Raw genomic sequence first — 16,434 nt, forward strand, 5'->3', positions numbered from 1 at the left:
GAAAGGGACAGTTTAATCTTCTCTAGTTGCCCCCAGCTTAATATCCCTCTCCAGCTGCCATTAATTTGTCCCCCTCCAACTACCCCATTGTTTAATGTCCCCCTCCAGCTGCCCCAGTTTAATGTCCCCCCCTTCATATTTTCCGCAGTTTAAATTGGGGCATGAGAAGAGGGACTTATTACTGTGGGGAAATTGGAGAGGAACATTATAATATGGGGGCATATAATGTTAGGGTGACTGTAGGAGCATTACATTGTGTGGGAGCACGTGGAAAAATGGATGTGAATGGGTGGAGTCACAGAAGTGGGCGGAGCTAAATTTGCTGCAGAGCTCGCAGCATATTTTGTCCCTCTTACCGTTCCTTGAAAGTTGGTAGGTATGTTGCCTGCCCCAGCACAGAACGCAGGTGCAGCGAGTTCACGGGGTCACTGTGCGCCAATGAGTTGGAGGGAGATAATAGGGACCTCCTCCTCCCTGATGGGGTCCATTTGAACCCCATCAGTTTAGATATATTTTTGTCTGGGCTCCAGGACGGCTTGGAGAGGGCATTAGTGCTGGTGGATGGGAGTCGGAGCCAGGTATAGAGGGGTATACTGCCTCCTCCATGGCAGAATTGTTTTTCCATGTCCCATGGATAGCAAGTGGCTGGTCTACATGCCCCCTGTCGGTCAGCGGTTGCCATGATGACGAAGTTCAAGAGGAGGTGTACCCAGGGACATGGAGAAGGCATTTTGTTTATGTTTACAACAAGTCACAGTTTATGTCAATATTTATGTTAATTTGTTACATTATATAAAGCTGTGGACAATCCCAATAACCACAAAGAAATTGGTGTATGTGTTGTTTCTATGGGTTTGTGGGCGGAGTAAGGTTAACATGGTGTTGGTTATGTCCCAGCAGTCCTATAGGGGCTTCATCGGTGTGTGTTATTCAAAGGAGAACACTATTAATGAATAGTGGACACAAAAGCACCGGGTGGGACTAGGGCAGGGTCAAAGGGGCACAGGCAGGGCTGGGTGATGTGAAATTAGTAAATTTGCCTTTATTTTGTCTGCTTACTGCCCCCTGAAAGATAGGAGGTATGCATGGGATCTGACGCTTTGGCAGTTTGCAGCTTATTACTATGTATGTATATATTATGTTTGTACACTACTATTACTTCAGAATAAAGCTCCCTTCTCTGGAGCGACAGTAAAGGTAATAACCTATTCACTGCTGTGGATGTAACCTGCGGTCCCTTTAAACCAGAAGGGTACCAGGATGGCTGCCGGCCGCAGAGCTGTGGAGCCCTGGCGTCGCCCCTTTAAGAGCAGCACACGCTCTCCCTCCATCACACACGCTGCCTCCTCATCAGGGCGGGGGAAGTGACTGATTCCTGGAACAGCTGAACAAAAAAAAAAGAAAAAAAAAAAAAAAGCTCTGGCTGTTTCAAGATCCCCCATTAGAAAATGTGCCTGATTTGTGGCCAATGCTTTGGGATGTAAAAAACTGAAGGGGTAGCTATGGAGATAGAGAGAGCATTGCTGGCTGCTTCCTTTGACAGGTGTTGAGTAGGAAAAGTCTCAAACAAGCATGTATGCCAAAGGGAAAGGATCCACTGTCCCTTCTGATAGCCAGGCGAGGGAAAAGTAAGTGCCATTCATTGCTTTATTTCCTCACCCAGGTGCCGCTCCCGGGCTCGGAGCAACTTTGTGTCCGCTCGTGTCCATGTGCTGCCTGGCGGTGTGTGTGCTGGAGCGCTGCTGTAGGCTGCTGGACACACGGGATGCTCCAGCACTTCTCCCAACTTTTCTGCCACATGTGCTGGATGGAGTGTGCCCATGTATTCACCACTGGCCGCCATCTGGCTGTGCTCTCAGCACTTTCTCAGGGACTTGGAAACTTTTTCCATTCTGTTAGTTGCTGTTGGTACACAGTGCTAGGTGGATGTGTCTATGTGATGCCTATGTGGATGTGGGCATGGGACCTACTGGACTGCTGCACCTTTGCATGAACTTCATGTACTCTTGAAATTCCCTCCTTATTTTTGTCTGCATGCTGCAGCCACTCCGGCAACTTTGCTCCTGTCTGAACTCTGTCCGATACTTTACAGAAAATCCCTTTCCTATGTAAGTTGCTGGCTTTCTCCTTGCTCCTGCATGCTTCCCATGCATCCACCCCCAAACAACACAATACAATATAGAGCCCAGGCAGGGAAGCCCCATGCAGAGACCGCTGGAACAATGACCCCTTCCTAATCCCTCCATCCATCAAATATATACACGTATGGACGCAAAATCTATTGCAGCTTTCCAATATATATATATAGTTTAGCAGTGGTGTGAGTGATTGTGTGTCCAGGCTGGAAGGCACAGAATGGGCAAGAACTGGTTAACATCATTGTCATTGTGGCAAGACAAAGCTGACACTCCACCTCTGCCTCCTTCTGGTTTTTTCAAGCTCAGGACAATAATTCCTCTAAGAATATGGATTTACATATCATTTCTTACAAGAGTGCCGCCACCTGATTCCTTGCCTTTATGAAGTAGTTTTCACAGATTTGGATGATCAAGTTGGAAAAGCATGTGTGAATGTTTGTGTTTGTCTGCGTGAATATACACACATATACCATGCTATATAGAACTAGAACCATACATGGGATAGAGTGTGATATACAATCTACTGCTGTAGTTGCCGTTTGATTTGCCATCCGGACACTTTTTCGCCACCCCTTATAACATGGTGCTATACTCAATGTATATGTGTGAATATGTGTGTGTGTGTGTGTGTGTGTGTATATATATATATATATATATATACATACACACACATCAGGACACCTTTTCGCCATCTCTTATAACATGGTGCTATACTCAGTGTATTTGTGTGTGTATGTATGTGTGTATATATATATACACACATCAGGACACTTTTTCACCATCTCTCAGTGTTGGTGTTATACTCAGTGTATTTGTGTGTGTGTGTGTGCGCATATCACACACATACACACACATCAGGACACTTTTTCGCCATCTCTTATAACATGGTGTTATACTACTGTGTTTTCTACTGCTGACTGTGTTCCTTTGGGGGAGTTTACAAAGTGTAAAAGTTTTGGGGATCTGTATGTCTTTGTGGGATGTTACCGCAGGTACTGTACAAGCGGAAATGATCATAGATGGATTTGTATAGCTATCTATCATGTACTCAGTGGTTTCTTCTCCAGCCTGTGTATTGACATCTTCTATCTTTGCATTTTGTTGTAATGAAACATATACTGTATATAATAATATATTCTATATATTCTCCTGGACTGCTTGGTTATGATCCTGATGCTAACACAATCTCTAAGTTACACTGTTAGTATTTTTTTCTGGGTATAACATACTTATTCTGAGAATAAACAGTCATGATCCTACATACAAGCCTTATTGTAGCGTTTCTAAGTCTATTATACATATAACAGTTGGCCAGTGACCCATTGTTTGGCCAGGCTTGTATGGGGTGCTGCTCTATTAACCATGTAGTAGTATGCAGAGTGCAACAGTCCTCAGTCACAAAAGCGTACAGGCTTCCTTTACTGCTGGAGACATCAAAATTATTTATGCATAGTGTCAAAGGGATATATTGTAAATATAGAGATACGCTTTATTATGGTGAAAAGCAATAACGTATAGCAAATCCCTCTGATCTCAACAAATATACAGTTTCATTAATTTACTATATACAGCAAATAGACTGTACTTCTGAATAACTTGATACCCTGAACACAATTCCTTTCAGAGACTGCACTGTATGTGCCAGCATTGAGGACTGGACAGAGTCTAATGCCTACACATTGCCTACGGTTAGATGTTTGTATGGAGACCCTACTTACTATAATGCCTTTGGTACATAGCTGCAAAGCTGTCAAACATTCCAAGCTATCATCACTATACAACAGTTGTGAAAGAAAATAGGAAGAACTTTAGTAATAGTTTACACAGCAGAGTGTGATGTGTGCCCATATATATGCCAAGTGCTGCCCCATGATGAGTTAAGGCAGCGTGTGAACTGTGTGTAGCTAAAAGCTGCTAGGCATAGGTTTCCTACCGGTTCTCATTTGTATGGGTGATCCTATGATACATATTTGGATAAACGCCTCCCTCAATGCTTACTATGCTACCTGAATAATAAAATGACTGACCAAGGTACCTTATCTCTATAGGCCTTTTTTGTTCTTTTTTTTTTTTTTTTTTTTTTCATAGATCTGACCATATCATTTCACCAATTTTGACACTAGGTTATACAGCTTTTAACTTCAAGGCTGACTATGTGTTCTCTCCATGCTTGGTAATGGGTATAGATTTTCTAGCTCCAAATCAATTGTGCAACTATAATGGTGAAATAGTGAACTATACGGGTAAGCCTGCACAGGATGTATATAGTGTGGAAGGACAATGTGCAGCATAAATGGAGCTGGGGTGCCACTATATTCTACAGCATGTTAATACATGCTGCAGGTTTGGGTTAGAGTTTCAGTGTAATTGATAGGGTAAAATCTACAGCAAAAAGCACTATGATATACACATTACAAACTTTGATGCAGATTTTGCTGAGGATTTTCTGCTGTGAAAATCCAATGTAATTTTATATGGATGTACTCTAAAAATGTCTCACAGGATGTTTATTCCATAAGTAATATTATCATCCTATAATTCAGTAATGTAAAATATTGTATATCATATTAAAATCTATGAAATAGTTAAACAATCATGACAGTCCTGCTCACAATATCCTGAACTCTCACAAAAGCTTCACTTTTCCAGTCCACCTATATCAATATATATATATATATATATAAAAAAAATCTTTAAAAACATTAAGGGCACTGTGTTAAAGGGAGTCTGTCACCAGAATTTGGCTTATGAATCCAACTCCACAGATAGATAGGTTTCGATCACCTGAACGAAGTGGCATTTTCCCTTGTGAATTGTTACTTAGATATCGTTGTTTTTGTTGATATGTAAATTAGCTCTTTGAAGCAACATGAGTGTTACCGCTTACCTCATTGGAACGTTGGTGGAGGGTGTTACTTCAAAGAGGTTAGGTGACCCTAACCTATGTATCTTTGGGACTGGGTTGATATGCTGGGTTTTGGTGACAGACTCCCTTTAACATATTGAAAACAATTGTGGTGTTGCAAGCAGCTTTAGTCTCCTTTCTCTAGGTTCTTAGCAGGCATCATAGTTTTGTAGGTAGTATAGTGGTTTTCTCCAGTTTTCATACCCTTGTCACATAGCTGTAACCTTCTAACAGCAATCTTGTCTACCCGATCACTTTTCCCTAGCTTCCCTGAGTGCCAAACCCCTATCCTCCAGCTCTTCTGTGTGGTTGGTAACGCCATGCCCAGCTCCACTGTGCAGAAGGGCAAGACAGCCTCTGCATTTGTATACTGGACCCATCCTTCCCCACATCTCCCCTGTGAAAAAACATGTCCTCAGATCATTATTTGCCATACCAATCTTTCCCCATATCTGCTGTGTGCCAAACAGACTATTCTATAGCACACTTTTGTACCTATCAACACATTCCCAGCTTTCTTGTGTACCACATTACCCCTTTCCCAGCCTTCTGCACGGTTCCAGCTATCTGGTGGACCTCTTGTCCAGGAGAGATTTTTTAACACGATGTACACATTGCACCCAGATATCTGTTTTGGTCTGTCAGAGCACCAAAACAATGGACACATGGACCGTCAAAACAGTGGATGCCAACAGTGCCTGGCGGAAGCTGTTGTCTATACTGGAGTCTTGAGACATAATGCTAAAATATTATGATTTGACAATGCTGATGTTTTAATGTTTAAACACAAGCACAGGAGCCATGGTGCTACTAGTCAGCATCATGCTAATGACAATATAGACCGGCACTTGGCCTTTAGGCCACTACCCTGGTACCACTTATTTATTTTTTTGTCTATTTGGTGTGATCCAGCAGAAGATGTTGTCCTTCTTTCTGCATAAAAACGGAAACCTGACGGAGGTGACCTTATGTCCTAATTTTCACACCGCTGGAAGGAAAATATTCCTTTGCATTAATTAATGAAATGAACGTTAAAGTTCGTCGTTCTCATCTTCTGATTATAAAAACGTATGTTAAAAAATGGTAATTTGAGGACAAGACTGCTGTGGAGGGGGCAACACGGTGGCTCAGTGGTTAGCACTGCAGCCTTGCAGCACTGTAGTCCTGGGTTTGAATCCCGCCAGGACAACATCTGCAATGAGTTTGTATGTTCTCCCCGTGCTTGTGTGGATTTCCTCCCATTCTACAAAGACATACTGATAGGAAAAAAATGTACATTGTGATCCCTATATGGGGCTCACAATCAACATTTAAAAAAAAAAAAAAAAAAAAAAGACTGCTTTGGAAAAGCATCAGATTTTTTTTTCCACAGCATTTTTCATTGCGATTTCACAAAGTTTTTCTCTATGGACTGTCTGCACCTATTATACGTATATGGAAATCTCCAGCGTTTCTGCAGGTATAATTGACATGATCTCTTAAATCGCAACACTTCTGCTGCAGATTTTATTTCTGCAATGTATGGCTGGTATTAGTCAGAATCCCATCAACTGCAGGTAATGTAAAACGCAAAGTGTGGCTTCAGCTCGGAGGTGACTTAGGATAACACTACAGTAAGCAATGTAGGAGAGAAGTTGTTGCAGCGCAACGTCACTCCTTCTAGGCACAATAGACATTCGTTTATTTCTATATGAAGAGCTCAACGGAAAAATGGCCTAAGTCCAAAAATCAATATTGTGAGAAAAACGAAATTTAAAGTTTTAGCCTAAAGCAAACGGGCATTATTGTGGAATATATCTATCCAATGTAATCAGCTAATGAACACCGTTAATATATATACACGTATCTTTATGGTTGCCGCAGCAGTCGGCTTAAGTGCAATCTTATGCTAATATCGTCAAATATACCGTAAAAATTATTAAACGATGAAGAATAATAACCTGCCTCCCTTTTCGGCACTAAATATGTGCAAAAGTTGATTTAGAGCCTTTTAAACAATAAGACAAAGTTTTTACACTAATATAAACAACAGACCGGAAGTCACGATTTCAATGAAAAAATGACCAACGAGAGTGAAGTAAGTAAGTTTGTATTGGACTTAGGCCATTATTCCATTGAATGTAAATTCTTCTGCATTGAAATATATGGACTTAGGTCATTAATCCTAGGTACCTTGTAAACCCAATGCATAGAACGAGGTACAAAGAAGCTTTCTAGGTAATAATTTGAAATATGACAAAATGTGGACTTAGGCCATTTTTCCGTTGAGCTCTTCATATGTACTTTTTCTTAAACTTTTTGGGCAATTCAGAAAGATCTTTCACGACATATTTAATAGGTAATTTCGTGAACCTGTATTTCATTCATGGCTCTAATGTTGGAATCTACAAGTAATCTTGTTTATGTAAGCCCCAGTACCTGACTGCTCAGCTTCACCTCCTAGTCTTCTTGACCAGTTAGGTTTCTGAAATGACCTTACATGAATAGAAGAGAAAGTTGTACGACATAATCTGGTTAAGTTTCAGCCATCTAACGTTATTTTCAGGATTAGTTCAGTACACTTGTTAATAATAGATTGTATAATGTGAAGGCACCGTAATAACTGTCATATGAAAGATGAATGCTGATAAAAGGTAAATGCTTTCTCACAACTAATGGTTTAGTGAAGGCCATCTGAATATCCCAGGCACAAAGAATTGTACATGCATGGTCACAGTGTGATGTTATAAAGCTGGCGATAGAAAAAGACTTGTGTAGTATGATCATTGAAATGCACATGATACTATCAAGTATACGGATTCTAAAACTGGACCATTTTTCTAGAGAACCCCAAAGGATAAGCGGGACCCTTATCATATAAAGGGTCAGTGTGTTAGCCATGAAGAACACAGCTAGCACCCTGACCATGCATATCATGTGTATGAAGCCTAATCTCAAGGGCTGGGAGATTAGCTATGCTCTATAATAACAGCCTTCAATCAGGCCAAGTACACTACAATGTTGTATACTGTCAAATGTCAGAATGCAAAATATGGTGTGCAGGATAAAAAGTTCAACTGTGCAAGCCCTATATATATATATATATATATATATATATATATATATATATATATATATATATATAATTGATGTAATGGCACTTACTATTCAGTGTCCATATATGCGTGATAAACCAAGTGATATTGTGCAGTAGCCATGTAAACAGACTAAGGCCCCACGGGCCATATCCACGGCACTAACGCATGAACGCGTTGCGTTCTTTCCGCAGCGCTTTTAAGAGAAAGTTCAGAGTTTTCCTCTGCATCTCCGCTGCGGGCAAATCGTGGCGTTTCTGGTCCGTGGGCCCCAGCCTAAGAGTAGATGTACACGCAGGGCTGCTTTAACCATAGGGCAAATGGTGCATTTGCATCAGACCCTATGGTAGTGGAGACCCTGTCAACCAAACCGGATCGAGCAGGACTGTCCCACATTTCAGGTGCTGTCCAGCTGTTCCAGACTTCAGGTAGTCATTTCAACTATATCTGCATCCTTAGAACGTAGATAAAGTTGAATATAATAGTGGAGATCGGAGCTCTGGATTCTTCCTCCACTATTAAGGCTTCAGGTGATGTCCTCTGCAGGGAAGTGCAACGAGCAGACAACCCTATGTCCAGAGCCTGCCGGCAACTCCTTGGGATTAGGGTTAGGGGAATATAACTTTGTGGTGTTTTTTTTTTTTTTGTTTTTTTTAAATCTGTATGTAATAGATATTGGTGGTGACTGACAGCGCAAGTGTCATTATTTGGTGGCTATTTATGGGGGCATTAAATTATGAGGTTGTGTGGGGGGATCCACTTAAGGAATTTTGAACTGGGGCCACTAATGTAGTAAAACTGTTCTGTATACACACGTGTATATATCTACCTAACACACGTCCTCTGGCAGTCTTCTCTTTTGAGGAGTCATAGGGCTGGATTACATGGTCCAAACCCTGCAGGACAGGTGCAGCTAATAAACAGAATTGATGTAATGGCACTTACTACTAAGCTACGTCCATTCATTTCTATGGGAGCATACTATACACTTTAAGGCCGAGGTTTAAATGTCACAGCAAAAAAATGCTGCATTTTCCAGTACCTGTAAAGTGGATGTGACTCTGGCTAACTCCATCCACACATTGCAGAAAAATTTCAAATTATTATTTTCTTTTTTTTTTTTTTTTTGTCAAGAAAGGCTACAAAAGGAATTGGAAATATATAGGAAGTTCTTATACTTCTACCTTCTGCGCAATCCACTCCTGGCTTTGGCTCTGTCTACTGCCCAACCCGTGCTCTCCGTTCACTCAATGACCTAACACTTACATCCTCTATTATCAGAACCTCCCACACTCGTATACAAGACTTCTCCCGAGCTGCACCGAGCTCTGGAATGCTCTACCCCGGACAATCAGATTAACTCCCAATTTCTACAGTTTCAAACGCAAACTAAAGACGAATCTTTCAGACAAGCCCTTGACAAACCCTTCCGTTCTTTCAGACAAACCCTTCCGTACTATAATTAGAATCCTAAAAATGTAACCCTCCTCTGTCCCCGATCCCACATTTCCCCACATGATATGATGTCATCTCATGCTAACTTTATAGGTCCAAGCTCCATCCACATGTTAAAGGACACGACTGTTGACGGCTCATAAAGTTTTATGTCTGTGTAATGACAGTCACCTCTATTACAAAAGGGTCTGACCACTGCAAAAGCAATGCCGCCCCTGCTACCTCTTGTGTCACCCCCTCTACCTCATAGATTGTAAGCTCTTGCGAGCAGGGCCCTCAGTCCCATTGTGTGAAATGACTTTCTTTGTAATGCATCTTTCTGTCTGTATTTGAACCCTAAAAATTGTACAGCGCTGCGGAATATGTTGGCGCTATATAAATAAAATTTATTATTATTAAAACTGCAGCAGAACTTGCAACAAAAAAAAGCTGTTTCCAAAATTTTCAAAGCATTTGTACCAGTTTTCAATCTTCCTAGTGTACAGTAATGTGCATCTATGCCAAATTGTGATACACTTCACCACTAAGTTTACCCAACACATACAATCTACCATTATGTGGAGTTATAATCCTTTTTTCTTTTTCTTATGTTGGAATTTGTTTGGTGATCCTTTTAAATGAGTCCCATTCTGAGCAGTAGATAAATTACGGTACAACTTCAGATTATAATATTGAAGGCCCATTTTTTAAGCTGGACTAGCAATGCCATGTCATTGGTGGACCGACTGCTGGAAAGACAGTTATGCAGCTGCTTAAAGTCCCTTTCATTGCTTACCAAGCACAGTGCCATACTTTTCATAGTGGCTGTACCTGGTATTTCAGCTGATTACAACTCTTCCATTCAAGTTAAGGGAGTTGAACTGCAATGCAAAGTAAATTTTAAAAGTAAAGGGCTATGTTTGCCAAACAGTGGAAAGTATGTGCCACTTTTAGTCAGATATCAGTGGGGTACCAGCAGTCGATCCTCCACTAATCTATTTTAATAGCCTAGGTTGAGCCATTAATATCAAAACTCTGGCAAACCCACTGAGGCTGAGGCCCCATGTTGCAGAAACCCAGCTTTTTTGTTGCAGATTTTGCTGTGGTTTTAAGAATGGCTACAAAATGAATTGGAAATATATGGGAAGTTCTTATACTTCTCCCTTCTGCTCATTCCACTCCTGACTTTGGCTTCTGCAAATTCTGCAACACAAAAAAGCTGCATTTCTGCAACGTGGTGCTTCAGCCTTCAGATCCTATCATAGAAACCCTTTTTTTTTAATGAGTAACGCGTCGGAATAGCCTTAAGAAAGGCTATTCTTCTCCTACCTAGATGTCTTCTCCGCGCCGCTGTTCTGTAGGAATCTCAGTTCTTGTCGGTATTCAATGAGTTCTCTTGCAGTACTGGGAGCGGGCCCCAGCACTCAAACAGCACTGAAACAGAACTCTCTCCAGCGCCACCACCATCTTCCTCAGCAGCGTCCTCTTCCTCCTCTTCTTCAAGCGGTGGCTTGTAACTTCTGCGCATGCCCACAGGCCACGAGAAAATAGCCGCTTACAATACTGTGCAAGCAGCCATTTTCTTGTGGCCTGTGGGCATGCACAGTCTGCTCTGCCCAAGGCCCGAGGCCTAGAAGTTACAAGCCACCGCCGGAAGAAGAGGATGCTACTGACGAAGATGGAGGCGGCGCTGGAGAGTTCTCTCGCAGCATTGGGACACCCCCAGTGCTGCGAGAGAACTCATTTGAATACCGACAAGAACCGGGATTCCTACGGAACGGCGGTGCAGAGAAGACAATGAAAGGTAGGAGAAGAATAGCCTTTCTTAAGGCTATTCCCATGTGTTACTGATTAAAAAAACAGGGTTTCTATGATGGGATCTCTTTAAAACCTATATTCAAAGGTAAAACCAGGGGTCTTTTCTTTCATGAAAAGTCGGAACAATGTGCACATTTACCTATAACTGAATATATGATGTGGTGTTCCACATGACTGAATCTGAAATTTCAGCAACTGAGACATCCCGGACAACACAGGGGGACTATTGTTACTGTAAGAAAAATGTTTCATTAGTGGTTCATGGAAAAAACAAAAACAAAAAAAAAACACTTTTCAAGTCCTATAAGACACAGATTTTTATAACAGTATAAGAATAATCTGCTGACAACAGGTAAGTAATGAGGAAAGGGGATTAAAATGTGTCCTCATGGGACCCCAAGCAAGACCAGATCTCCTCTTGTGACAATGACAGGACACATAGCTTATTTACATATGAATGTGCTTCATTTACATATGAATGGTATTTGCATGCTAGTGTATTGCTCCCCATTCAACTTCAGCCATAGCGTCCCAGGGGGAGCAGCCTGGCTAACTCATGCCATGTGTGTGAAGAAGCCTTTTCATTGTGATTGCCAGGAGGCATTGTGAGTCTACACCAGAAGGTCAGCTTTGTGAGAGGAGAGCCTGGCCTATGTTATGGCCTCTATTAAATGAAGACTCCACACAACTTTCTCAGATATATATCATACTTACTATTACTATGGTATGGATTCTAACTAGCATAAGCCATCGCGTGTCTCTAGATCTTATATATAGGAGGAACTATCTGGGTAGCAGGCTTTATAACTGCAATGGAGACCATCAACTAAAGGGAAGGTGTACCGAGCAAACCACTTTTTGTTTGCCTTTGGTAAATGATCAAAGGTGATGGTCAGTCCAAAATAACTGGAACAGTCAAGCGGAGATGTTCAGCTGCAGTAGAAACATCCAACACCCCAATGGGGTGGCAACAAAATGGAGAGAGACCAGAGGATGAAAGGATCACTGCGCTGCTCCGGAGTTTCTTCAAACAAACACGCACTTTATTAGGATTTCAAACACATGACGCTTAGGCGGAACACTCCTTTATCAAGTGTATAACAGATACACATGAGTACCCTTACAGGCTGTCACAAGGTGCAGGAAGCCCACCTTGTGACAGCCTGTAAGGGTACTCGTGTGTATCTGTTATACACTTGATAAAGGAGTGTTCCCCCTAAGCGTCATGTGCTTGAAATTCTAATAAAGTGCGTGTTTGTTTGAAGAAACTCCGGAGCAGCGCAGTGATCCTTTCATCCTCTGGTCTCTCTCCATCAACTAAAGGGGTCCTTTTCTACCACAAATATATGGAACATTTAATGCTGTTATTGAGCCTCACAGTTACCCATGAAGCATTATTTGTAATTCTTGCGCTGTGACATCACCGCTTTTCTCCTTTAGTGTGACATCATATGTGTATTATACCTGTAACCCTGCACTGTGGCATCAGTGGTCAGATTTACTAATAGTGCTTAAAAGTGACACATCTTGAGAACTGTTGTGTAACGTTATGCCGCCTCTTGTTTGGCTTTACAACAATTTTGCTGCCAAAAGGAAAAAAGCCCCTCCCTTTCCTACCAGGGCTGTAGTGTCTGTAAGCAAAAGCACTGCCTCAGACTCTGACTCCTCTATGTTTCCACAGCGCAACGCTGACTCTTTCATAAAAGGTCAAGCAGAAGCATTAAAAATCTTCTAGGAAGTCATGGAATTATTTTGAAAGTAAATATACAACAAATAACTCATCTAATTACTAATAATTGGATCATTTCTAAGTCCAAATCGTAACTTTTTCTGACAGCGACTCCATCCAGAATTGGTCCTGACTCATCTCTACAACTCCACAGCCCTGCTTTCTACTAGGCAACATCCATTTATCAAGTGCAGCCCAGAAGTGATTAAAACCCTCTCTCAATTGGGGCAGAATTCAGGTGCAGTTTAATAGCAGTAAATCTGCACAATATCACTGTATGATGTCAATATTCTGCCATCAGTGTGTGCACTATCCTTATACCTCCACTAAATCACATGGCTAAAGAGAACAATCCAATGTATTTCAGAAGCAATAACTATATACGGCAATGCTTGTTGAATTGCATATATTGGAGGAATAGATGCATGATGAGAGAAAAAAAAATACCGGGGTTCTTCTTTAAATAAGCCTCTTTATCCAATGGGGCTTGCAATGTAATTACAATCAACCTATCAGTAGATTGAATATAGAAAACTTTCCAGAAATTTTTCAGATTTTTTTCAGAATTTTTCACTGGTTACGAATTCCTTCTTATTTGACAAATATACTCCCAGTGTTAGTGTAAGGGGAGCCTGTCAGGGCTATTTGGCAAAGTAAACCACCTTATGGACCAGTGCCTTAGGGGCCCCAGCATTAAAGTGAATCTGTCAAGCACCCAAAGGTTTAGGATTTCTAATAGATAACTCCTAAGGCTGAGTTCACACGGAGTTTTTTGGTCAGGAATCCACCTCAAAATCCTCCTTCAAAAAACGCCTCCCAATAGATTCTATTGTGAGGCTGATTCTGAGGCAGATTCCTGACCAAAAAGCTCAGTGTGAACTCAACCTAATTGTCTGTAGCTGCATGTACAAAATAGAACAAAAAAAACCCTGGGCCCCACATGGCGTAAGTGCAACATTTTATTGGTGTAAACAGCTGTTTTACAGTCCCTGCAAAGTGGTTGGGATTCTAGCAACTATTTTCCACACATTGTGGGAAAATATGTGCTGCGAACACGTTGTGATTTCCAAAACCGTTGCACTGTGAAAGTGCTGCGGGAAAATTCTCGATGCGTTGCCGTTGTGGTTTTTCCCATAGCATTTTTTGTTTCAGTTCGCTACATGAGGCCTTAGCCTCAAGATGTAGAAAAAGTCCCTGCAGATTCTCAGTGTGTTTTCAAAGATTAGAGGTCCTTTAATTTGCATACCATAGATTTCTGAAGGATGGGTTCAAATATAGACTTGCAAGTGCACCATTGGCCCTATCGTTAAAGCAGTTCTGAGTCTATATATATTTCTTGTTACATTTCTATTGGACTGGTCACTCTGTATTTCTGTACACTTTTCTGTACTGATCAGTAGATAAGCATTTCTTCAAATTACTGTACCATAAAACCGATGTGGTTTTGGAAATCGCAGCATGTCGATTATACCTATGGAAACACCGGCGGTTTTCCTGTAGGTATAATTGAAGCAGAAAGTCTGCAGAAGAAATCTCTGCAGGCTTTCTGTGAAAAGTGCTGCGGGAAAATCCACAATGCATTGCTATTGCATTTTTTCTGGCAGGTGTTTTTTTGTTTGTTTGTTTTTTGCTGCTTGACACTACGTAGGGTCTTGGCCTAAAAGTGCTACCACCACTGCCTCATAGAATAGGTAGTGTACCTCTTTGTGTAAAATGGTTGATTTCTAGACATGCCTTTGAGAAGGCACTTATCATTGGATTGAGAGGAGCAGGATGGTCCTTTTGAAAACTTACAAAACTTATAATTTTACATCATCTTGCATTTTTACATAACTCCATTTTTAAAAGTTAGAGGGGGTGCAGGTAAGATTTATCTCTCTATCTGATGTACACTAGACTTTTACATAGCTGCAGAAATTGTTGGGGATAGAATAGAGAGTGAATATCACTGAAGTCATTACTTTTGCCCTAACCCATCTCTTCAATCTATCCCTAGCCAATGGATCCTTCCCCTCTGCCTTCAAACACACCACAGTCACACCTATACTTAAGAAACTGTCCCTCGACCCGTCCTCTCCAGCCAACTATCGCCCCATCTCACTGCTCCCATACGCCTCAAAACTACTTGAGCAACACGTCCACTCAGAACTCTCCTCCTATCTCTCGTCCAACCTGATCTTTGACAGACTACAGTCAGGCTTCAGACCTCGGCACTCCACTGAAACTGCCCTAACAAAAGTCACTAATGACCTACTAACCGCCAAAGCCAAGCGCCATTACTCTGTCCTCCTCCTCCTTGACCTCTCCTCTGCCTTTGACACAGTTGACCATTCCCTCCTGGCCCTTTTCTGGATCTCCTCATACCTCACCGACGGCACATACAGCGTCTCCCACACACACACCACCTCCAAACCACGCCCTCTCTCTGTAGGTGTCCCCCAAGGCTCCGTCCTAGGACCCCACCTGTTCTCCATCTACACTCTTGGCCTGGGCCAACTCATAGAATCTCATGGTTTTCAATACCATTGCTGTGCCAATGACACCCAAATACACATCTCTGGACCCAACATTACCATTCTGTTGGCCAGAGTTCCAGAATGTTTAGCGGCTGTAGCCTCCTTCCTCTCCTCCACTTTTTCAAACTCAATATGGAGAAAACGGAGTTCATAATCTTCGCCCCACCCTGTATGGTCCCTCCACCTGACCCATCTATCAAAGTTAACTGAACCACACTTACCCCTGTCCCACGGGCCTGATGCCTTGGGATAACTCTGGACCCCGACCTATCCTTCAAGTCACACATTCAAACTCTCAACACTTCCTGCCGCCTACAATTCAAGAACATCCACTGAATCCGCTCCTTCCTACCTCACCCCTGAAACTACTAAGACGCTCGTCTATGCCCTCATAATCTTTCGCTTAGATTACTGCAACACCATTCTCCATGGACTCCCAGTAAACATCCTCACCCCCCTCCAGTCCACCTTAAACTGCGCTGCTCGCTTAATCCACCTCACCCCCCGATCTTCATCGGCTGCTCCCCTCTGCCAGTCCCTCCACTGGCTACCCATAGCCCAGCAATTTGCGTTCAAGCTACTAACGTTAACGTACAAAGCGATCCACAACCTGTCCCCTCCATGTATCTCTGAACTAATCTCCCACTACCTGCCCACACGTAACCTCAGATCCTCCAATGACCTCGTACTCCGCTCTGCTCTCATCCGCATCTCACACAACCGTCTCCAAGATTTCTCCTGTGAATCCCCCATACTCTGGAACTCCTTACCAAGACACATAAGACTGACCCCCCACTATCACAGGCTTCAAGAAAGCCCT

At 42.1% G+C, this 16,434-nt stretch overlaps 1 protein-coding gene across 2 annotated transcripts in view; it reads left to right on the forward strand.

The window, feature by feature from the left end:
- The first annotated feature begins 1,422 nt into the window (after window positions 1-1,422).
- The window catches only part of SSBP4 (single stranded DNA binding protein 4), a 584,851-nt gene continuing 569,839 nt past the window's right edge, over window positions 1,423-16,434 (forward strand). For both annotated transcript variants that reach the window (XR_012717245.1, XM_075282260.1), the window contains exon 1: window positions 1,423-1,628. Coding sequence is in view for 1 of the 2 variants with exons in the window: in XM_075282260.1 (XP_075138361.1) it covers window positions 1,573-1,628 (56 nt within the window). In the remaining variant the exon portion in view is untranslated. The remainder of the gene's footprint in view (window positions 1,629-16,434) is intronic.

This window comes from Leptodactylus fuscus, chromosome 1, assembly GCF_031893055.1.
Source record: "Leptodactylus fuscus isolate aLepFus1 chromosome 1, aLepFus1.hap2, whole genome shotgun sequence".
NCBI classification, from domain to species: Eukaryota; Metazoa; Chordata; class Amphibia; order Anura; family Leptodactylidae; genus Leptodactylus; species Leptodactylus fuscus.